Below are 25,828 nucleotides of genomic sequence, written 5' to 3'. Positions count from 1 at the left end.
TCATTTTGGAGGAGCCGACGTTACGCTTGAGGATGTGGTGTCGTCGCCCTTAACTGCATTAGCAATGGAAACTAAAACAAAAATTTTTTTTAATATTGTTCGGAAGCTACAGAGTCCAGAAAGCCGCTGCGCATCCGCTAGGAAAAATATTCTAATTCGGATTTTTTGCACAATCTTACTCAAAAAGGGCCCCTTTTAACAAATGTGCATGTTGCCAGGACCAAAAGTTGGTCAAAGATTTTCAATCAGTTGATCAAACATTATAACCACGTCCAATAACACAATAAACTTAAATTAAGCAAAACTAGCAACTTAAATTAGGCAAAACTAGCAGTATTAAGCACGGAAGCTGTAGAAATCAGAAGCATTCCACATCTAGATGTAAAACCTGTAATCAAGAACTTGGTAATCAATGCTGACAAACGAAGTGGAATCAATCAACATCCAAACTGCGAGAAGTAAAACATTCAATACTACCTTGGAAATCAACCCCAAATAAGCGATTACATCAAACCATTCTCTCTCGTCTGAGAATAGGCCACACCGCTATCACGCATAAACATCTGCTGGAGAGTGAAGCAAAACCACAGTGCTACGTATGTGATATTGTGCTCAGTGTTCGCCACATTTTACTGGAGTGTCCTTTCTATTGCATGGAGAGACTTCAATATAAACTACAAGACACGTTACAAGCAATATTAAGTGACAGAACTGATATGAACAATTTGACATCACACTTGTATTCTATAAGGGCCGGTTGTTCGAACGCTAATCAAAAATGAAATCAACTGATCTTTATCAAATAGTTAATTACTGTCACGCAACTGTCAATGTCAACTTTGGGTTGCTGAAAACATAATTGATTACAATTATGAGATTTATTATTAATCAGTTATGTTAATAATTGTTATGTTAATTAATAATTAATAATTAATTAATCAATCAATTATGTTAATTATCATAATGATAATTGACATAATTGATTACAATCAACTGATTGACGTACAAATGAGGGGTGTTGTTATTTGATGGTTGTTAAGGAGACTTAATTATAATCAACTTCTTGATTAGCTTTCGAACAACCGTCCCTTAATGTACTAAATAAATTGTAAACCTTTTAATTGTATTGCGCCAATGACCCTTTGAGGTTGAGGCATAAATAAATAAAAAAAAAAACTTAAATTAATGCTATTTCATTTAAGCCACTATTTCACGTTAATAGCAAAACGTCCATTAGAAGCGTTATTGTTCGCACAAAACAGGTTCAAATAAGAAAAAAATGTTATCGTAAATAATGCATAAAATACAATTCGAACAAATTAAATAAATTTTGATCTAAACACAAAAAACGACAAACAAATCCGGAGTGTCCGGTTAATTTTGCACACCAGTGTTAGTCCAGAAAGCCACTGCGCATCCGCTAGGAAAAATATTCTAATTCGAATTTTTTGCACAATCTTACTCAAAAAGGACCCCTTTTAACAAATTTGCATGTTGCCAGGACCAAAAGTTGGTCAAAGATTTTTTAAACGTTTTTTTTTTGTTTTTTCCCAAATTTATCTTTTTTGCATGGAATTTTTTTAGGTTTTTTGGATCATTCCAAACAGAAAAGGTATTTAGTGACTTTTCTCTAAAGTTGATAGTTTTTGACATATATGCGATTAATAATTGAAAAATTGCGAAATCGGCCATTTTTAACCCTCAAAAACTATGTGAAAAACTGAAAATTTGAATGTTGCCAAGGTAGGTAGATATTCTTTAAACATCGATTGATAAAATCCCGAAGAGTTTTTTGCAATATGTACAATATTCAAAACTCCTTTGTTTTGTAATTGCTAATCAAGCGTGCGCGACACTATTTTCCACCGTTGCATGTGTATGCAGTATGGTGCAAATGAAAGGAATAAATTCGTTATTTAGTAAACCGGCGAATTTTTAAGTTATGATATTGTGACATATATGGTATACTAGTGACGTCATCCATCTGGGCGTGATGACGTAATCGATGGTTTTTTTAAATGAGAATTGAGGTCGTGTGCTAGCTCATTTGAAAGGTTCTTTAATTCTCTATTCAGTAATATAAACATTTACATAATTATTTATACAGGGTGTCCAATAATTTAATTTTTTGTCAATTTGCCAAATGATTTAATTTAATAAAAATTTTTTGGACACCCTGTATAAATAATTATGTACATGTTTATATTACTGAATAGAGAATTGAAGAACCTTTCAAATGAGCCAGCACACGACCCGTATTCTCATTTAAAAAAATCATCGATTACGTCATCACGCCCAGACGTATGACGTCACTAGTTACTATATATGCCAGAATATCATAACTTAAAAATAAAAACCGACCTGTTTTGGGATTTTTCTAAAGTCACCGGTTTACGAAATAACGAATTTATTCCTTTCATTTGCACCATACTGTACAGTGCCGGCAAAAAAAATCTTTACATTGCCAAATAAATCACCAAATGTTAAGACAATTTGCATGCGTTCTGTCTGCGCTTGGAGGGGATGCTAGGGGAGGGGGAATAGCGTACTTGCGACGGCAATTATCTGTAATTTACGGACCACTTGGCTTATTTAGGGTATTCTGGGTGTTTGCACTGTAAACAGTTGGCTTTGTGCGGGTAGTCAGTGTTAAACTTCGTCTTATTTACCGCATAAAGTTTGAGATCGTCAAATTCTAAATTGAACTGACAAATATGGGTCGAAAGAAACTCACAAAAGAGGAGAAGGTTCTTGCTTTAACATTACTGGAGAAAGGAGACTCTGTAATTACTGTATAACGTGATATTGGTGCTTCAAAAGGGGCTATTTATCAACTTAAACGTTCGGCGGCCACGTTTCAGTTGATAAATAGCCTCTCTTGAAGCACCAATATCACGTGCTACGGTATTTACAGAGTCCCCTTTCTCCAGTAATGTTAAACCACGAACCTTCTCCTCTTTTGTGAGTTTCTTTCGACCAATATTTGTCAGTTCAATTTAGAATTTGACGATCACAAACTTTACGCAGTAAATGAGACGAAGTTTAACACTGACTACTCACACAAAGCCAACTGTTTACAGTGCAAACGCGCAGAATATCCTAAATAAGCTAAGCGGTCCGTAAACTGCAGATAATTGCCGTCGTAAGTATGCTATTCCCCCTCCCCTACTCTCCCCTCCAAGCGCAGACAGAACGTATGCAAATTGTCTTCAAATTTGGTGATTTATTTGGCAATGTAAAGATTTTTTTTGCCGGCACTGTATACACATGCAACTGTGGAAAATAGTGTCGCGCACGCTTGATTGGCAATTAAAAAACAAAGGGGTTTTTGATATTGTATTGCAAAAAACTCTTCGGGATTTCATTAATCGATGTTTAAAGAAATCTACCTACCCTGGCAACATTCAAATTTTCAGTTTTTCACATAGTTTTTGAGGTTAAAAATGGCCGATTTCGCAATTTTTCAATTTTTAATCGCTTATATGTCAAAAACTATCAACTTTAGAGAAAAGTCACTAAGACCTTTTCTGTTTAGAATGATCCAAAAAACCTAAAAAAAATTTGCTCCATGCAAAAAAAAATAATTTTAGGAAAAAAACAAAAAAATAAGTTTAAAAAATTTTTGACAACTTTTGGTCTTGGCAACATGCAAATTTGTTAAAAGGGGTCCTTTTTGAGTAAGATTGTGCAAAAATCAGAATTAGAATATTTTTCCTAGCGGATGCGCAGTGGTTTTCTGGACTAACACTGGTGTGCAAAATTAACCGGACACTCCGGATTTGTTTGTCTTTTTTGGGTTTAGATCAAAATTTATTTAATTTGTTCGAATTGTATTTTATGCATTATTTGCGATAACATTTCTTTCTTATTTGAATCTGTTTTGTGCGAACAATAACGCTTCTAATGGACGTTTTGTTATTAATGTGAAATAGTGGCTTAAATGAAACAGCATTAATTTAAGCTTTTTTTATTTATTTATGCCTCAACCTCAAAGGGTCATTTGCGCAATACAATTGAAAGGTTTACAATTTATTTAGTACATTTATAGAATACAAGTATGATGTCAAATTGTTCATATCAGTTCTGTCACTTAATATTGCTTGTAAGGTGTCTTGTAGTTTATATTGAAGTCTCTCCATGCAATAGAGAGGACACTCCAGTAAAATGTGGCGAACACTGAGCACAATATCACATACGTAGCACTGTGGTTTTGCTTCACTCTCCAGCAGATGTTTATGCGTGATGGCGGTGTGGCCTATTCTCAGACGAGAGAGAATGGTTTGATGTAATCGCTTATTTGGGGTTGATTTCCAAGGTAGTATTGAATGTTTTACTTCTCGCAATTTGGATGTTGATTGATTCCACTTCGTTTGCCAAGCATTGATTACCAAGTTCTTGATTACAGGTTTTACATCTAGATGTGGAATGCTTCTGATTTCTCCAGCTTTCGTGCTTGATACTGCTAGTTTTGCCTAATTTAAGTTGCTTAATTTTAATTAATTGCTTAATTTAAGTTTATTGTGTTATTGGACGTGGTTATAAATTCGGCTGTAGGTTTTTGTGTTGTCTTCTGTTTAACACTGGTACTAAAAACTGGTACACCAGAAGAAGTAGCACTAGCTGTTGCTTTACAGGATGATGGACGGAGCATTCGTTACATCGCAAATGATTGAGGAATTTCTAGAAGTACAGTGTTTGATGCAATACAAGGTTTTAGGAAACACAACAATACATCAGGACCAGGAGGCCAGGTCAAGGTAGACGAAGAACCAGAAGTCCAGTTGAAGATCGCATTCTTAGGTTGCAAGTGATACGCGATTGCACATTATCGGCACTAGTGCTTGTTCAACGATTAAATGATGTTTATAGAAACAGAGTTTCCATTCATATCGTTCGAAGACGCTTAAGGCCGGCCGTTGTATGAAAGAGAGGTCCCCTACTAGCAGTAGAACAGAGAGAAAAGATTCTTTCCCAAAAGATGCTGCCTCTATCGGAGAAATAACGCAATATATATCTAAGCGAGGCCGCAGACTACAGACTTTTTAGTCGGCCGATAGTTTAGTTGGGTTCTTAATCAGTACAGAGAGGTATGCAGGTGCGCACATTACACCGATTCAGTCTCAGCCGACAACTAACGCTAGGAGATAGGAACAGCCCAACCCGACTAAACAGTCTGCAGTCTGCGGCCTCGCTAAGACGACTCGAAATCGTTTTATATATCAGATGCGAACTTTTAATTTTCTAGGCGGTTTAATGACGGGGTCTCGCTGAAAATTTTACTCGGATAAATACTGTGCTCGTATCTCGTGGTAAAATATAGACCAAAAGTATTGGAGAAATCTACATATTTCGCATATTGGTTCATCATAGTTTGTTACCTACTTCTCATGTCCAAATATTATAAAATTATACCAGGGAAGAACAATTATATCACTCAAATTTGTCTAATTGTCTATTTTTATTAAAATGTTGTAATATATTAAAAATTGATTTATTTATGAATTGGGCAATATCTTGTGTATCCTACGTCGAATGTCACGTCATAGGTCAAATGTCACGTTCTGTTAGGCACTATACGGAAAAGAAGAATTGGCAAATGAAAAGAAGAAGAAGAAGTGACAGTTGGCTTCTTTGTCACCACCGCTTTCATTTGACACCCCATACGTCAAAATCGGACCAATAGCAACGAAGATATGCTGTAATGCCGTTTTAGCAATGCTGCCATCTTTGTTTTTATCTCAACGTATTCGTTACCCCCTCCCCTTTCCAACGAGCCGTCTTACGCCACGATCGGATTAATAATAACGGAGATACGATATAGTGCCGTTTTGGCAATATTTTTGTCTCACGTGACAGACAACATTTTGGCAGATAAGCAAGACCTTTGTCTCATTTGACAGATAAGAAGAAGAACTGTAACAATACGAAAGGACTAATAATTGATAATCGAAACAGAAGAATTGACAACAACATGGCAAACAAAAAGAAGAAGAACAGATGGTCATCTTAATGAGCGGACCTTTGTGACGTAGCTTCGTTCTCATTGGTCGGTGGGCGGGGCTTCGTTCTCATTGATCGGTGGGCGGGGCTAAGTTCTCATTGGTCGGCGGGCGTGACTATGTTCCCATTGGTCGGTGGACGTGGCTTTGTAGTGGGCGGGGCTTGCGGTGGGAGGGTGACGTCATGTGAGATAAAAATTTTCCCATGCCATAGTAAGGCAACTCCTAAGGATATGATATGCGCCGTTTCCTTTTTTTATTACTCTCGCTTGCAAACTGTTTAGTAAACTCATATTCGTCAAGTACCGAAATTTTTAAAGGAAAGTTTCAAACGGGCCATTACGCTCCTGAATTTTTCATATTTCTGTAATTTTTTTCGTAGCGCTTAGATTCTTACAGATTCCTATACTTTTTTCGTATTCTATGTCCAATATTTACGTTTCACATGCCAATTTCTATTAATTGCAGAAATTTATTTTAAAAGTACACCACGCAAAAAGTACTTTATTAATTCACATTTTTTTAACGTTACATCCTTCCATTACATATATTCTAGTTCTAGACGGAATTTTATCATGAAATTCATTTAAATAAATACTTGAGTAATTTAGATATAAACGCTCTTATATTTATTAAGAAAAAAGCAAAACTTTCACATTTTTTTATAAACAATACACAATAGGTACGATAGCAAAAATATGGCTGTAATTAGCGAGATATATTGTTAGTAGGTTAAGCATTTTTCGCTATACATATATGCTCTAGACTCTAGATTATGAGTGGTGTACTTTTAGACCAGTAAGGATCTGTTTTTAGGTGGATGTGAGAGGTGGCATTCAGATTTTTGCGGATAAAGTTAGGCCATAACTTCGTTAATAATAATTGATTTATGCTCCTTCTCAAATATGCCCGGAACATTAATAAAAAAAATAAAATATTTAAAAATTTCAAAAAATTTCGTTTTTTTTTTACTTTTTTTGCTTATAACTTAAAAACTGTTCATTTTAGAACAAAGTCGTATAGGAATAAAACAAAGATAATTAAATTTTCTATCAGATGCGGTTGGTCAAAAATGTCTTAATTTATCACCCTTGCTTCAAAATAGCAATAAATATAAAATAAGGGGGCAAAACAAGCCTGTCCTTATTCAATGATTTTACATCACTTAGGTTACACTTGGAACCTTCCTAATTCGCTTAGAAAATTTTTGTAATGTGCTAAAACCGTACACCAAATTTCATTAAAATTGACTTACTAAATCTTGCATAATACTTTTACAATCTAAACTTTTTTTAAAAAATAAAATTTTTTTAAAATCTTGCACAACAAAAACTAGAATATACAAAGATTTGTCAATTTTTTTGCATATAAAGAAGTACTCCACCTGTCTAATGCACTTTACAGAATTGAAATCGCATTATTTAAGCAGCCTCAGCAATGTTTTAAAGTTATAAACAATTTTTGGCTTATAAACAAATTAGTGCTGTGGCCAGGAGGGGGTGCTACGACTGCTACGGGCTCCTTTATTTAGATGGACTTACCCAAGTTTTTTTATGTATTTTGACCCGTAGAACACGAATTTTTTGGGTAACAGTTGATCCGGATGTCGATAAGATTGTTATAAACAAAGAACTTGAGGAATTACATAACATCGATTTTTCGCAAACATTTTTTTGTATTTCTTGGGCAATTCTAAGCAAAAAATGTTCTTACAAGTTTTTTCGTAGGAGGCATAGTTTTCGAGATAAACCCGGTGGAACTTTAAAAAAATCGAGAAATTGCAATTTTTGAACTCGAATAACGTTGGTTAAAAAATAAAATAGCAATTTTGCTGACATCATTTGAAAGTTTAAGTCAAATTATACCGGTTTTAACTATTTGCATTGCTAAAAATTAATTTTTTTAGTATTAAACAAAGCTATTTGTTTATAAGCCAAAAAATTGTTTTTAAATTTAAAACATTGCTGGGGCCCCTTAAATAAACCTATTTTAATTCTGTAAAGTGTATTAGATAGATAGAGCACCTCTTTATATGTAAAAAAATTAGCCAACTTCTAAATGGTTTACTTTTTGTTCAGAGATTTTAAAACATTTGAACTTTTTTAAAAACATTTAGGTAGATTGCAAATTTATTATGCAAAATTTATTAGGTCGATTTTAATGAAATTTGGTACACAATTTCAGTATGTTACAAAGAATTTCCTAAGCGAATTACTAAGGTTCTAAGTGCCACCAAAGTGGTTAAAAAATATTGAATAACAACAGACTTATTTTGCCCCCTTATTTTGTATTTATTGCTATATGTATTGCAGAAAAGGTAATACCTTAGACATTTTTTACCAGTCGTATATCATACAAAATTCAATTATCTTTATTGTATTTCTCTACGACTCTGTTCCAAAACGAATCGTTTTAAAGTTATAAGCAAAAAAAAAAGAAAAAATCGATGTTTTTCGAAATTTTTAAATATTTTAATTTTTTTATTAATGTTCCGGGCATATTTGAGAAGGAGCATAAGTCAATTATTATTACTGAAGGTGTCACCTAACTTTATCTGCAAAAATCCGAATGCCACCTCTCACATCCAAAAATATACGTTTTTTCTCACATACTTACTGGTCTATTTATAAAGGTGATGGGATCGCCTATACTTATAACATTACCAATGGCCGGCCTTAAATGAATATACGAGTTACGTTCCAGAATACCTGTCACGGGACCTCTATTAACAGCAAATCATCGGAGGCAAAGTTTTACACATTGCTTGCGAACAACTTAATCGGTATGTTGAAGATCGGAGTGCTGTGCTTTTCACGGATTAATCAAGATCTAACAGATACAAATCAGATGGGCGGCCTATGATTTGGAGAAGAGTTGGTGAACGTAATCAGTAATGTTGTTTTACTCCGAGAGTTCAATTTGGTGGAGGTGGTATAATGGTGTGGGCAGGCATTTCCCTAGAGGCTCCTACATAACTTTTTACAATTCAAGGGGGGAATTTGAACGCTTAACAGTGTATTGAGCAATGATTGAAAGATCATGTAGTGGTAGTGTCATTTGCCCTATTTGTTGCAGACAACTTTCGTCAGATGCAAGGCAATGCTTGTCCACACATCGCAAGAATAAAACGGGATTACTTGGATGAAATTGGGATTCGTTTATTACCACGGCCCCCAAGGAGTCCAGACTTAAATCCAATAGAGCATGCATACTCTGGGACGATGTATTCGACGTAACCATGGTCAGTTTAAAACCATGAATGATTTGGAACAGGCAGTTTGCGACGAATGGGTGCAAATCCCTCAGGCAGACTTCGCTGCCTTTATCGGAAGTATTCCTGATCGAACGAGGGCCGTAATTAGGGCTCGTGGAGATAATACACTCTACTCAATACAGTTTTTCATAAAAAAATGTTTAAATTAAAAATATGTAAATATTGTTTCTATATTTTGAATATATCTTGTAGATTTTTTGCACATTTTTAATTTTTTTTCTTATTTCTGTGTAATATTCTTGAATTGTAATAAATTTGACTTTTAAAATTTGTTTATTTTTAAATATACAATTGGCAACATCTTAAACTTTTTTAAACGCCAGTTTTTAGGATAAAGGGTACCCCGTTAAGATAGGCAAAATGCCCTCACTCCCAGAATTCAATATATTTATTTTTTTACGTTCTATGCAATTAAAAAATGAGATAACGCGGATTTTTAGGTCGCCACCCCCCTTACCCCTCCCCCCACAGCCAAAAAGGTAGATTTTTAGATTTAATTTTTTTTAGTTGGGTTGCAATTGATTTAAAAATTTCAAAAAGTTTACACATGTATCTGAGACTTTTACAAAACATGTCCATTTTTTATGGACCCCTAGGTCAAGTGTACATAACCTCAAAAATTTTTTTAACTTTTTTAAAGCTTATAACTTTTTCTTGGAGGGGGCTGCAGGTCCAATTTTTTTTGCATTTTGTGTATTTTACCAAAAGCTATCTCTCTGATTTTTTTCAGATTTTTCGGTTACCTGCGCCATCTTGAAAAATCCGGAAAACTGTTTTTTTAGGGGGTTTTTGGGGATTTTCTCCATTTTATAGACTGCAACATAGATCAACTCAAGGTTTTGTTAATAGATTATGTAGAATTTGAAATAACTGAGTATTTTAGGACTATCAAAAATTGGGCAATACACCCCAAGCCCCCCAAAAACCATGTTTTTTTAAGTTATATAAGGGTTTTTGTTGGCTTAATGATATTTTTTGAGGTCGATACAGCCTAAAAATTTTGAATTTTTTTCATTTTTTTACTTTATATGTGATTAAAAAATAAGACTAATCGCATTTTTAGCCCACCACCCCCTCCCCCTGCCCCACAAAAACGACAATTCTTCTATTTTTTTATTTAGTTAAGTTACAATTAATTTCAACATTTTATGATGCTTTTAAAAAACATATCTATTTTTTATAGACCCGTAGGTCAAGTGTACACATAACCTCAAAATTCCTCTTTTATTTTTTTAAAACGTATTTTTGACTTCGATCGATACTTGTTTTATCGATATTTTTTAGAACGTCCAATGAATTGTACATCTCTCTCGCGGACGACCGCACCGCCTCAATACGTGCTTAGCGCTCATTTTTAATTATTAAAATTAATAGTTAGTAATAAAATAATGACAAAATTTCTTCAGGCTCTTGTAGGGGGGGCTTTAAACTTTGATTTGGTCACTTGCTGACTTTCCTAATAATAATTTTTAATCGAGTTATTAAGCCTTGAAAATGGCCATTTTCGCGTTTTTCAAATTTTAAATCGCGTGTAACCGACAACAGTCAATTTTAGAGACCTTTTTTGTTCAGGTTGATCCAGATAATCTAAAACAGATTTGTCCGAAGTGAAAAAATTGATTTTTTGAATTCGTTTAAAAAATTGTTTAAACAATTTTCCGACCGCGGTACAGGTGAATTTGTTTAAAGGACCTGTTTTTGAGTAAGTTTGTGCAAAAAAACGAATCGGAATAATTTACCTAACGGGGACAAGCATACGTCGTGGACTATTTGCATTATGAGCCAAATGTAGATGGTTTAGAAAACATTAAACGATAGATATCTATGTCTTGTATATATCTTGTAGATGCGAGTTGCGCAATCGGCAACATAACCATAGGCTGTTCTGTTGTTCGCATGTAGCTGCCATAGTATAATATTTATGGCATGGAAGATATTCTACAAAAATCATCATGCCAGCAGAATATCTTGCAAAACTGACAATACAGATGTTATACCTGTAATAGACGAAGACAGCGATGAAGACTTTAGAACTGTTAAGTGTAATACCAACGAATATAACTCTCCGAATACTCTATGAATATACCTATACGGAGCTATATATTCTTTGGTAATACTTTCCTCATTCTTTTTATGGTGTTTTATGTGGCAGTAAACGTGAAGCAAAGTGTCATTATAGGCAGAGATACATATAGGTTATGTAGATGGTACAAGCAGATGTTTGATAATTAGAATATGTATAATGTAAGGTAATATTAGGGTACCTACTAAATACAAACTAATGAACAAAGGACAAAATGTTTTGATTCACAAAACTACAAGAAGTATGATATATTAAAATGTACTTTTTGTAATTTATAATTTAATAATTATTAACTATTCTAAATGGGAAATAAGCCACCATTTAACTAAAAAATGATTTTATTAAGGTTTCGACGTCCACCACGTTGTAAAAATACAAAATATTAATAAATTAAACAAAAATGTAGCTTAGTAAAAAATCTTATCTTAAAAATATCTAATAATTTAATTTAATCTGACTTATTTATATAGATCGCCCCGAACCCTTTTTTCAGTGCGTCACAGATTATCGAATTCTCTCTAACGCATTACAGATGGAAAATAAAATCATTTTTTAGTTAAATTGTGGCTTATTTCCCATTTAGAATAGTTAATTACAAAAATGCCACAAAGAAATAGCTTTAGAACAACATTTTCGATTTAATTGCAAGCCAACTTAAAAAAATTAAATCGAAAAATTTACGTTTTTGGCTGTGGGGAGGGGTAATAGGGGAAGTGGGCTAAAATTGCGGTGAGTCATAATTTTTTAATCACATAGAACGTAAAAAAATAAAAAAAATATTCAGGCTGTATCGACCTCAAAAAATATGATTAGACCCGCAAAACCCTTACAAAACTTTAACTAAATAAAAAAATAAAAGAAATGACGTTTTTGTGGGACAGGGGGAGGGATTGGTGGGCTAAAAATGCGATGAGTCTTATTTTTTAATCACATAACGTAAAAAAATGAAAAAAATTCAAAATTTTTAGGCTGTATCGCTCTCAAAAAATATCATTAAGCCAACAAAAACCCCTATATAACTTTAAAAAAACATTGTTTTTGGGGGGCTTGGGGTATTTTGCCCAATTTTTGATAGTCGTAAAATACTCAGTTATTTCAAATTCTACATAATCTATTAACAAAACCTTGAGTTGATCTATGTTGCAGTCTATAAAATGGAGAAAATCCCCAAAAACCCCCTAAAAAAACAGTTTTCCGGATTTTTCAAGATGGCGCAGTTAACGGAAAAATCTTAAAAAAATCAGAGAGATAGCTTTTGATAAAATTTACCAAATGCAAAAAAAAATAGCCCCCTCCAAGAAAAAGTTATAAGCTTTAAAAAAGTTAAAAAAAATTTGAGGTTATGTACACTCGACCTACGGGTCCATAAAAAATGGACATGTTTTGTAAAAGTATCAGATACATGTGTGAATTTTTTGAAATTTTTAAATCAATTGCAACCCAACTAAAAAAAATTAAATCTAAAAATCTACCTTTTTGGCTGTGGGGGGAGGGGTAAGGGGGTGGCGATCTAAAAATCCGCGTTATCTCATTTTTTAATTGCATAGAACGTAAAAAAAATAAATATATTGAATTCTGGGAGTGAGGGCATTTTGCCTATCTTAACGGGGGGTACCCTTTGAGTGTTGGGTTAATTTTGCACACCAGTGAATTTTCTTGTGTCATTTTAATATTTTTTACTATCTTTAATGGGAATTAACCACAACTACAGTTGAAAATACGTTTATTTTTACGCTACTATTTCCACTTCGCAAATCGTTCTCGAAATACAAAAAAAATTATCCTTAGCTCAGTAATTGGCCGTTTTGAGGTGTAAAATTTGGATTTATGTTCCTCTTACCCTCTTCTTCATTATTGGACTTAAACCCAGGGTTCTTTTACTTGGGGAGTGAATGTCACCCGTAACATTCTTCCTGTGAATTTTAGTCGCTTGCTAGTGCTTCTGTCTTGCATACATTGTATTAATTTGTTGTTCACCATAATTACCTTGGACAAGCTGATTACTTTTGTTCTTGTTCAGGAGTTCTTTAATTTTATCGTCATTTTAAGTACGACAATGGCATTTAAATAACATACAATAAATAGACAATCTTGAAACTTTGTTGTAAAGAAATAAAACAATGCCAGTATAGTACGCGGTCTACCGTCGCGTTTCTTCTATAGCTTTCGATCTACCTGTGTGGCTAAACAATACCGTACCTAATCTTTTCTCAGAAGGGTTTGCACACAATAATAAAAGACAGAAAACCATTGTAGGCAAAATGTTTTAGACCTGGATCCCGCGTACCAAAAAAAAGTTGATTAATAGCAACCTGAAAATTTTGAACACTGGAACAGGGGAAGTTTTAATTGTGAAACAGTTTAAAAATTTGGAACGTAAGATTACGAAAACGTCCCATGTATTTTGTCGGACAGAACATCCAATTGATTTGTTACCCTTTCATTAAACTCGTGTGCAAAAATCAGACTGCTATTACTAACCAACATGATTCTTGTCATTTGACATGTTCTTCGTGTTCCACTTATTAAAATGCCCAGTGGGTGATAAACACCAGTCTGATTTTTGCATTAGAGTTTAATCAAATGGTAACAAATAAATTGGAAGTTCTGTCCGACAAAATACATGGACCGTTTTCGTAGTCTGACGTTCCAAATTTTTAACCTGTTAAACAATTAAAACTTCCCCTGTTCCAGTGTTCCCATACATCAAAGTTTGTCCGACTAGACACCGTTAAGAGGAAACAGTAGCGATCAACAGGTAGCAAAAACGAGTTCCAAGATTGCGGCTGTAATTTTGAATATTTTTTGAGATATTTGGCACACGTATTCGTAATATAATAAAGAATGGCGGTACAGAGCCCAATTTGAAAAATATATTAATATGTGGAAATTACTCTGTAATTAAATACAATATTAAAAAAACGAGCCTGTACCGCCATTAAGAAGCACAAAAAATACACTTTCTTCAAATAAACTTTTTTATCCGATGCCTAGATTTTGTGTCATTTTGGAACTACTAATGAAATAAAAAATTTTAGTAGTTCAAAATGACACAAGATCTAGGCATCGGATAAAAAAGTTTATTTGAAGAAAGTGTATTTTTTTGTTCTTCTTAATGGCGGTACAGGCTCGTTTTTTTAATATTGTATTTAATTACAGAGTAATTTCCACATATTAATATATTTTTGTACCGCCATTCTTTTTTATATTACGAATACGTGTGCCAAATATCTCGAAAAATATTCAAAATTACAGCCGCAATCTTGGAACGCGTTTTCGCTACCTGTTGATCGCTACTGTTTCCACTTAAGCTATTAACAAATTTTCAGCTGGCTATTGATCAACTTTTTTTTGGTACGCGGGATCCAGGTCTATTTATTTGCTAAGTATGTAGTAATACACATTTTCAGGAATTTACAATAAAATTATTTCTTCATTATTATATAAATAACACCATAATTTTGGTTAGGGTGCCTGCGGCTGCATGACTTTTTTAAGCTAGAATCATTGACTGCCTTTCTCTCTTAAATTAAAGTACATGAACTTTTTCCCTAATAATAATTAAGCTGTATCGTTTTGTAAATAATTAGGTTACATATAAATCTTTTTGTAAATAATTGGGGTGCATTTTTTGTAAATTATTAGTTCGTTTTACATTTATTTTCCTCCAAATGTATATTACATACTTGCATATGACATACTCCAAATTATTAGTTCGTTTTACATTTATTTTCCTCCAAATGTATATTACATACTTGCGAATAAATATTTATGCAAGTATTTTCTTACATTTCATTATTTTGCACAAATCCTTCAAGAATTTTCACATTGCGATCGGTACACCGCACACTATAATAGAACTATACAGGGTGAGACAAATAAAGGGCCTATTAGAAATATCTCGAGAACTAAAGGCAACAGAATCATGAAAATTGGAATAAAGGGGTTTTGAAGGATGATCTATTAAATAGAAATATTTTCAACTCTTTGCAACTTCCGGTTATACCGGAAGTTGCATATAACTTCCTTTTTTTAAATGGGACACCCTGTATATTTTTACATTTTTGGATTCTCTTCGATGTCTTCTTTCTTAAAATATGAGGTTTTGTAATATTATACAGGGTATTTTAAAAGATAATTACGTTTTTTTATTAATTTCGTAGCAACATTCACACCCTGTAGAATTGTAGTAGTTTGACATCTAAAATTCTACTTACGTTCAAATGATTTTTAATATAGTCTACTATTGTTAAGAATCATTAGTATAGCTAAATTTTTAATTTTAGTATACAGGGTTGGTCGAAACTCGGAATGAGTATTTTCTGAGTTTTCTTAAATGGAACATCCTGTATTTTAGTATTGTAATGAATTGATATTTTATGGTACTTTTTTACTTCTTAAGCATTCCCTATACCTAACTGCTTTAATTTGTGCTTAATTTTTAATCGCACCCACAATCTTAACTACGTAGGTATTTTGATAGCTAAACCATTATTGGTAATTTTAAGGACCAGTCTGGATTAACATGTATTTATTTCTGAAAAATTATTTGGGATTGAGTATTTTCACGGCCAACCTAATAAAATTTTACGTATTTTTTGTTGCAATTAATGTTTAGCTTGAATCACCAATAACTCACAAATTAAAGCAGTTAGGTATAGGGAATGCTTAAAAAATAAAAAAGTACTGTAAAATATCATTTCACTACAATACCAAAATACAGGGTGTTCCATTTAAGAAAACACAGAAAATACACATTCCGAGTTTCGACCAACCCTGTATACTAAAATTAAAAATTTAGCTATACTAATGATTCTTAACAATAGTACAGTATATTAAAAATCATTTGAACGTAAGTAGAGTTTTAGATGTCAAACTACTACAATTCTACAGGGTGTGAATATTGCTACGAAATTAATAAAAAAACGTAATTATCTTTTAAAATACCCTGTATAATATTACAACACCTCATATTTTAAGAAAGAAGACATCGAAGTGAATCCAAAAATGTAAAAATATACAGGGTGTCCCATTTAAAAAAACGAAGTTATATGCAACTTCCGGTATAACCGGAAGTTGCAAAGAGTTGAAAATATTTGTATTTAATAGATCATCCTTCAAAACCCCTTTATTCCAATTTTCATGATTCTGTTGCCTTTAGTTCTCGAGATATTTCTAATAGGCCAGTTATCTGCCTCACCCTATAAACACAGGTAGACTGCATACTATAGTAGTACCATAAATACAACCAGTTAAATTTCAACTATAATTATTTTATACAATAATACTTACATATAGCGATAAGATAAGTTTTACTTACTTATAATGATAATTAAAATAATGAGGCCTATAACCCCCATAATAATCATCATCTTTATATTTTTCCACCAATACTTTCGTTTCAACTTTTGTGCTTGCTGCTCGAACCTTTTGCCGCCTTCTTGAAGGGCATCAGCTCGACTATCGAGCTCTGAAAGTTTCTGGTCCCTCTCTAGAACTTTCTCGACGTTTACTCTCATAATACCCACAACTTCATTCACCTGCAAAAGTAAGAGTTTAAGAACTTTGAAAACATATAACTAATCATGATCAGAACATAATGTTTTTCGATAAATCTTGTGTTTACAATATTAATAAAAATTACTTCAAATATTAGTCTGAGCTCTAACCAACTATTTAGAGCTGCTGCAAGTTAAATAAGAATTGCCATGTTGATATCCAACCTTCGATACAAGATAGAACCTTAAGAAAGAGATATATTAGTATACAGAGAACTTATAAGAGCAAGGCAAAGGAACATAATTGAATACACACATAAATAAAACTACAAGAAAACTGTCAAAACCAAACATACTTGACCACAACACCAGTTATGACTAGCGAAAAATATTGAAAAAAACAGAGGGGTGAAGGTTTTTAAAAAGAAGAATGACAAAGCAAAAAGAAATTATAGGACTAAAAGATGAACATGGAAATTTTATAGAAAATTGAAAAGAAATGCTAAAACTCAAAGAAAATTTGTATAAGGAACTACACTCACCGGAACAAAATTCCGCCGCCCAAAATTTTTTATTAAGTTTGATAATTTATAACTTGATTATTTTTACTCCGATTTTCAAGATTCTTACATCAGTTTGTAGGTACATGTATTGATATCGTTTGGTATTATTCCGGTAACACAAAAATTTTGCTTGCATGGCATTATCCAGGGGTGAATGGAAGCGTTGTATTTTCTCCTAACTTTAAAATATTTTGTGAAAAAAAATGGAAGAGCTGGATTCTGTTTCATAGTCCTGTCAAATTATCCCGGAGGCATCACTAAAATTTTGTTTTTTGAATTATTATCCGAATATCTCTTTTCTTGTAAGATCTGTACCATTTTTTGTAAATAAAAACACTGATGGACTCATAAAATAGAGGTTGGATTGATAGATTAGAATGGCCCGCATGCAGCCCATATCTCAATCCTATTTAGCATTTATGGGATGAATTAAAAAAGCTATTTGCCGTCATCCTAGTACTCCAGAAAATTTGGTACAGTTATGGCTATGGCCCTAGTAGAGGAATATCGGGCTATTCGCCAGGCAAGGATAACACATCTTTATTCGATGCCAAACAGATTGCAAGCAGTCTGCTGCAAGAGGTGGACATACCCGCAATTGAATTGTTTCGTTTTGTTGTTAATTTTGTTTTGTTAATTTTAGTGAGTTTGTCATTTTTAATTTAAAAAACCTTCAAAGCAGTGTTTTTATTTACAGCTCTTACAAGAAAAGAGATATTCGGATAATTCAAAAAACAAAACATTAGTGATACCTCCAGGATAATACAAAAGGAGTATGAAACAAAATCAGTCCTCCAACTTTTCCACAGATTTTTTTAAAGTTAGTAGAAAATATAACGCTTCCATTCACGCCAGTATAATCCCATCTAAGCAAAAATGTTTTGTTACCGGAATAACGACATCAATACATGTACCTACAAACTGATACAAGAATCTTGAAAATCGGAGTACAAATAAGAAAGTTATAAATTGTCAAACGTAATCAAAAATTTTGGGTGGCGGAATTTTGTAGCGGTGAATGTATATAAACAGAGCAAAACACCTATTAGGGGAGTTCAATTAGAACGAAAACATGCATTGTTTCGGAATAATTCAAACAAGCTTATATTTTTCTAAAACTTTTTTTGTTAGTTTATATACATGTTAAAGTAAAAAGTTCTACTCGCAGATTTGGCTGCTAATTGTTTATTAATTGTTTAAACAATAGCAATTGTTTTGTATAAATAATTTTAAAAATATGGCTGAATTCATCATTTTACTTTGATCAAATATGTTTGTATTTTGTTTTTGAATATGCTGAATCCGAATATTGCATTACAATTTGAAAATTCTTATACAGAAGCTCTTATCAGGGCAGCTTTATCCATTAGGCAATATAGGCAGTTGCCTAGGGCGGCACATTATGAGAGGGCGGCAAGAATACTGTACAAAAAATATTTGTATATAAAAATTATGAATCTGGGTTCTGTCAATAAAGATTATGAAGCTTTTTCAAATTACTTTAGCAAAACTTACTTTACTTTAAGCCAAAAAATTCGGCCCAAATAAAACATATAAAGAAATAAGAAGAGAAAAAGAAAAATTCAATTAGACGAGGAGGCCGATGATGAACTAAACTTTTCAGCTAGTGATGAGATGAAAATCAACACATTCTATATTATAATCGACACTCTAATAAGACACCTGAATAGACGTCTGGAATCTTATCGACTTATTTATCAACGTTTTCGTGTTACTTACATATTAACAGACTTGTTAAAATTAAGCAATGAAGAAATTATTAAAGAAGCTGAAAATCTGATACAAAATAAAGACGACCAAAATACATCATTCATACATGAATGCATTCACTTAAGGGGTCATTTCGATATCACAATAAAATCACTAATTGACATAAGAAGAGTTAGTGCAGTCACTGAATGTAGATATGAGCTATTACCTCCGATTTCGTTGAACCTCCATCGATTTGCATGAAAATTGGTGAGTGGTTAGAGGATATCTCAAGAAACAAAGGTGACATGGTGTCAACTTGCACTTTTACCGTGGAGGTGGATGCCACCCCTTCTCGGGGGTGAAAATTATTTTATTAAAAATATCCCCAAAATTAGATAGAGGGACAAATTCTAAGCAAAATTTGTTACATAAAGTTATTAAAATAAATCAAAACTTTTTGAGTTATTAAAGATCAAAGATTTTAATTTTCATGAGAAAAATGCATGTTTTTAACCGATTTTTCATAAATAACTCACAAACTATAAGATTTTACCAAAAAGTTATTGTTACTATTACCAAAATTGAAGCTAATAAAAAATGAAATAAACTCCTTACTGGAAAAACCTTTTAATGTTAACTAAAAGTGAGTTATAATAGATAATTGAATGTATATTTTTTTCGGCGAGTACGCAAATCTAAGTACCTATTCAAGTTTAAATAACGTGAAAATGATACATTTTATAACATAATCTTATTAAACATTTGTCAAAGTAGTTAAAAATATTTATAAAATGAGCCCTCGAACAAGTTGATAGCATTAAAATTTATGCATCAAATATTTTTCAAAATCTATCTTTTAAAAATTTTTCCAAAAAAGTTATTGTTTTTTTTTAATTACTTCGTTAATTTTTACGATATCAGGTTTGTCTAAAAACCATTTGAAAGTTTATTTTAATGGCTATTAAACCACGTTGAATAGTCTTTTAAACCCCTTACTTTTTTAAAAATAAAAGGTTGAATGGCCCTGGTTATATGGTTTTCGCAGCAAAATATAAGCTTTAAACGTTTCTATCTCGGTTATTTTTTACCCTACAGAAATAGTAAAAAGGTAAAATATTTGATACAGAAAAAACTAAAATTTGGTTATACATATGTATATCAGTTTTTACGTATATTGAATATTTTTGGAGTTATTATAAAAAGAATATGAAAATTCCGATAATTTAAAAAATTCTGATTTTTTTAAATTATATCTTTTTTTCAAAAATATGAATTCTAAACCGGTCAAAATTGTTAAAATCATTATATTTTACAGGTATATTTTATAAAATGCATCGTTTTCCCGTTATTTAAGCTTGAATACTTATATTTGCGTACTTGTCGAAAAAAATATACATTCAATTACCCATAACTCACTTTTAATTGACATTAGTTTAGTTCTTTTGAGGAGTGTATTCAGATTTTTATTATCTTTAATTTTGGTAATAATAACAAAAGCTTATAGTTTTTGAGTTATACGTGAAAAACATATATAGATAAAACATGCTTTTTTTTACGAAAAAAATAAAATCTTTGATCTTTAATAATTCAAAAAGTATTGATTTATATTAATAACTTTATATAACAAATTTTGCTTAGAATTTGTCTCTCTATCGATTTATGGTATTATTTAAAAAATAATAATTTTCACCCCTGAGAAGGGGTGGTATCCACCACCACAGTAAAAGCGCAAGTTGGCATCATGCCACCTTTGTTCCTTGAGCTATCCTCTAACTACTCACCAATTTTCATGAAAATCAATGGAGGTTTAACAAAATCGGAGGTGAAAACCTTCGGTGACTGCACTAAGTGGATTGAAAGATATTTTCCCTAATTTTGACATTGCTTTGCACATTTATTTGTCCATCCCAATTGCCAACGTGTCCGCTGAAAACTCATTTTCGAAAATGTCAAGAATTAAAAATAATTTCCCATCAAGTATGACGCAAAAACGCGTTAACAATTAGTCGAATTTGATAAGAATTTTTTTTTTTTAAAGTCTTTTTTTGAAAAGAATTCTCTGATGTGATCGAACTGGAGTGACGATTTTTTCAGTTATAGGTATATAAACATCGTAGTTTAAATCCATTTTTAGTGTATTCTTACTTAAATAAAAATTTTTGCAATTTTTTTTTCGCAAAAAATGGTAGGTACATGTTAGAAGGGCGGCTACTAGAGAATTGCCTAGGGCGTCAATTGACCTAAACGCGGCCCTGGCTCTTATACAGTATGATTGCGTAGCTAGGGACCACATGGAAAAAAATTTTATTATCTATTTTACGAAAAAAAGTTATTCTTCATAAAATGCTCTACCTGGTCTAAAATCCAATATAGAACCATCAGATATCAAACTTTTTCAATTGTATACGAGGTATGTAAAAAATATGAATTTTTCTTAAGAGTGAAGTGCCTTTATTATTCACAATATTTTAATTAGAAGGATGTAATTGAACACGGCAACATCTTTTTTAATTAGACACAACTTTCCTTAATGACAATTTTCGATATTGTGAAATATAAAGGTACTTTACTCTTGAGTGAAATTCATGTTTTTTGACATACCTCGTATAAAATTAATAAAATTTGATATTCGATGATTGTACCTTAGATTATATACCTACGTTGCAGAGTATTTTATAAAGAATAACTTTTTTTCGTAAAACTGATAATAAAAAAGTTATTAATAGGTTCCAAGTTACGCAGACATACTGTATAAGAGCTAAAAGTGTTTTTTTGTTGAACATTTATTATTGTTGAAGCTTATTATTAAATGTATTTTAGGTAAGTTTTACAGAAAAAAGTGTTGATCACTTTGTATAAACATTTTTTTAGCTGGTAATTTTCGGTTTTTGTATTACATTTTTGTTATCTTTCTTAATTTTCTCAAAAACAAATAGTTTATTTCATTTCTAAAGTAAAATAATTTTAAAGACTACATACTAAGATTTAAAAAAGCACCTATAAAATTGTAATAAAGCTGTTCAAACTTAAGTAATACCGTCTTAAAGTGGTGGTAATTCTGTAAAACTACGAAGTTTTCAAAAATTACAATTTTTGACACGTCATATCATGTGAATTAAATTTTTGAGATTTTTTTGAATGAAACATCGTTTAGTAAGATGTTTGAAAGGTAAGTTTTGCAAAATTGAGAGTTTTATAAGGAAAATTGTATTAGTTACACATTTTTAAATCATTTTTAAACACAATTCATGTAAGTCTCACTTTCAGCCCACACCGTACTTATGCCCATACATTTTATTTCTTTTTATTATAACCATAAGATAGCTTAATTATTCTTCTTTCATGTCCAGTTTGTAAAATTTCATTTGAGCCATTAGTGAAAGAATTACATTAAAATAACTCAACCGTGCACGTCTCCGAACGCTAGTTTACAGTGCGCCAATGTTTGTGAGAAGGGTGACTTTAGCGTTATAAATAAAAAATTATAGAAGCTACAGATTTAATTTTAGAACAATTTTTATATAAGGTTTTTCTTGTAAAATTTTCTGAATTTTTCAATGGTTAAGTCAGTTTTTCTCTAAATTTATATTTTCGGAGTTACTTAAAAAACATCTAATTTCGCAGTTCATTTATTTAATAAAAAATGAAGCACCCACTTTTCGAGTAGAACTTTTTGATATGTTGTTTATTAAACATTTCTTACTCAAATTACAAAAAGTTCTATCTTGTTTGATTTTTTCCGAAGTGAAAATCTATATGCACTCCCCTATATACAGAAAATAGAAAAGACATCTTGACAACAAAAACAAGAAATACAATAAATAGCGCAAAATCTTGGTCCAATGCTATTTAAATGTATTCATTTTTTTTTTCGACTCCTGAGAAAACTGATAAATATTTTTGAAAAATTTAAACGCAGAATGAAAGATTACATTATTATCGAGGGTCGCCGAAAGTCCTTTAGAATAAACAATAAGTTTCTTTTGAATGAAATATTTAAAATTAAAAATCACACTCAATTTTCTATTTTTTTTTCACCCCTGTAACTCTATAAACATTATAGAAGTTCTCAGGGACTTTCGGGCCTCGCTAATAATGTATTCTTTCATTCAGCGTTTAAATTTTTCAAAAATACTTATTTAGTTTTCTCAGGATTCGAAAAAAATGAATGCATTTAAATAGCATTTGATCAAGATTTTGCGTCTACCCCCTTAAGACAAAAGTTATTCTTGTGATTTTTTCGTAAAATTCTTACTTCAAGCGTAAAATGCAAATGAGGCCCTTGGAACACAAGGGGTGTTAAGTGCCAAGTTTTAAGAAAACTTTGTTCAAAGTTCTAGACAAATTAAAAAAATCTAAGTAGGTACACTTCGCGTCAAATAAAACTGGTACAAGGTACAACTTTTATAACCGAAAATCGTGTTTTTCAAGTTGTGTAAGTTGATCTTGTCACAAGTATCATTCCAATTTCTAGGACAACGTTGCCAGTTCAACGAAAATATTATATCAAACTATTAGATACGGGGCTGTGCGACAGACCGCATTTTTTAATATACTAAAAACTAAAACAATTATTGTAATTTTCCGTCATCTCAATTAAGTATCCATACATTGATTCGTGTTTTACAGGGCCCCCGTAACCGGGCGTGCAACGCGTGCGGCGCACGCGGGCGTAACCTCAAAGGGGCGCCAAACCGAAGGTTTGGTAAATAATAATATTTATTTTAAATGAGATAACCATTTTTTATATAAAATTTTAATTATTTCATGAACAGCTAGAGAAATCTCAAAAATCAAATATTATGTTATTACTGAAAAAATAATTATTCTCGTCCTGAAATGATGAACTTACTCCGTCAAAATTATATTACATTCTGTTGTTCCTTCCTAATTTTTTTCTTTGAAGTAGATTGAATTACGCTTGGCATGCCATCCAATCGATTTTATGTTGTAAACTAAAGCGACACTCAAAATAGTTAAATAAACATTAAATCACGCTCCTTGACGAGTAGAATAGTAGAAACATAAATTAACACACATAAAACGCAACTTAGCAGTTTGGCTCCAACAAAAACACAACTTGCTGGATCAAGCAGTTTTACTCCTATAAAGTGAATCTTTTACTCGAATTTATGATAATTACCCTTAAGTAAACAAATACTCTGACATGAATGAATTATGATTACGTATTTTACTTGAGTATCTTTTCCCTTCTCGTCTATGCGTTTATTAGGCACAAACATTATTTACTGTTACTGGTGTACGGGTGGTTTCCTGCAGTGAAAGGTTTAAAATTTTATTTTATATTGGTGTTAATAATTACCTACGACTATTATTGCAATATCCGTTGGGTTTGTTCTGCCATGATTTTAAACTTTTGTTTTCATGTCAAAAATATTGGACAATCTTTTTTATTTGTTGTCATTTTTAGTGGTGTTGAAATTAAATTAATTGTGAAAATGGTAACTATCGTAATCATCGCATAGAATAATAATAATTCATTTTAAATAGTTATAATCGGGTTTCCTCTAATAAAATCCACAATTTACAATTTATTTTGAAAAAAAAAAAGAAAATAATTAGGACATTGTGTCTGCGTAACTTGGAACCATATGGGAAACTTTTTTATTATTAATTTTACGGAGAAATATTATTCTTCATAAAATGCTTTGCATAGTCTAAAAACTAAAATTCAACCAAATATAAAATTTTGTCAAACTTATGAGTATCAAAAATATGAATTTCGATCAAGTGTACCTTATATTTCACAATATCGAAAATTATTATTATGAAAAGTTGTTAGGAATTAATTAAAAACTATGTTTTAATATGCAATTACATCCTTTTAATTGAATTTTTTTTCTCAAATTACAGATACCCAACTCTTTTATTGTTATTAATTAATTAATTAATAATAATAAAGGAGTTATCACATTATTTGTAATAACTTAAAGGGCTAATTATTAATAATAAAAGATTTATCACATTATTTCTAATAAATGAAAAGGGCGTTGTTGAAAAGTACAATTAATGTGCGATAAAAAGTTCTTTCTAAAAAGCTTTGCATGGTCTAAAATCTAAGATGCAACCATCAAATCCTATCAAATTTTATCAATTTTATATGAGATATATGTAAAAATATGAGTTTCGATCAAAAGTAAAGTGCCTTTCTAGATCACAATATATTTCAATTAGAAGGATGTAATTGCATATAGAAACATAGTTTTTAATGCTGAACTTTTCATAATAACTTTTCAATATTGTGAAAACTAAACGAACTTTGCTCTTGACCCAAATTCATATTTTTTGACATACCTCGTATAAAATTCATAAAATTTGATATTTGCTGGTTGCATTCTGAGTTCTAGACAATGCAGAACTTTTTATGAAGAATATCTTTTTCTCGTAAAATTAATAATAAAACAGTTTCCCATATGGTTCCTAGTTATGTAGACACCCTGTATAAAATTTGTTTGAAAACTTTGAAATGACAAAATATTATTGTTTGTTTACTTAAATGTATATTTTGAATTAAATATTTGCAATTATTAAAAATCACACAAAAATTTTCTCTTTTATTTTCACCCCTGTAACTTATTAAAATAAACATTATAGAAGTTTTCAGGGACTTTCGGCCTCAATAATAATGTAGTATTTCATTATGGGTTTAAATTTTTCAAAAATATTTATTAGTTTTA

The 25,828-nt window shown here is 31.6% G+C and overlaps 1 protein-coding gene across 1 annotated transcript; it reads right to left on the bottom strand.

Annotated features, from left to right (window-relative positions):
• Positions 1-24,373, bottom strand: LOC114334003 (synaptobrevin). Its single transcript, XM_050656992.1, has 3 exons — positions 24,326-24,373; positions 16,677-16,896; positions 1-71 (listed from the first exon to the last, which is right to left on the bottom strand). The coding sequence occupies exons 1-3, from the start codon at positions 24,371-24,373 to the stop codon at positions 1-3; spliced, it is 339 nt and encodes a 112-aa protein (XP_050512949.1).
• Between the last annotated feature and the right edge of the window lie 1,455 nt (positions 24,374-25,828).

The sequence above is a fragment of the Diabrotica virgifera genome, chromosome 7 (genome assembly GCF_917563875.1).
Source record: "Diabrotica virgifera virgifera chromosome 7, PGI_DIABVI_V3a".
In the NCBI taxonomy this organism is placed as follows: domain Eukaryota; kingdom Metazoa; phylum Arthropoda; class Insecta; order Coleoptera; family Chrysomelidae; genus Diabrotica; species Diabrotica virgifera.
Note: the sequence above shows the minus strand (reverse complement) of the source record. Positions and strands in the feature narration are given on the sequence as shown.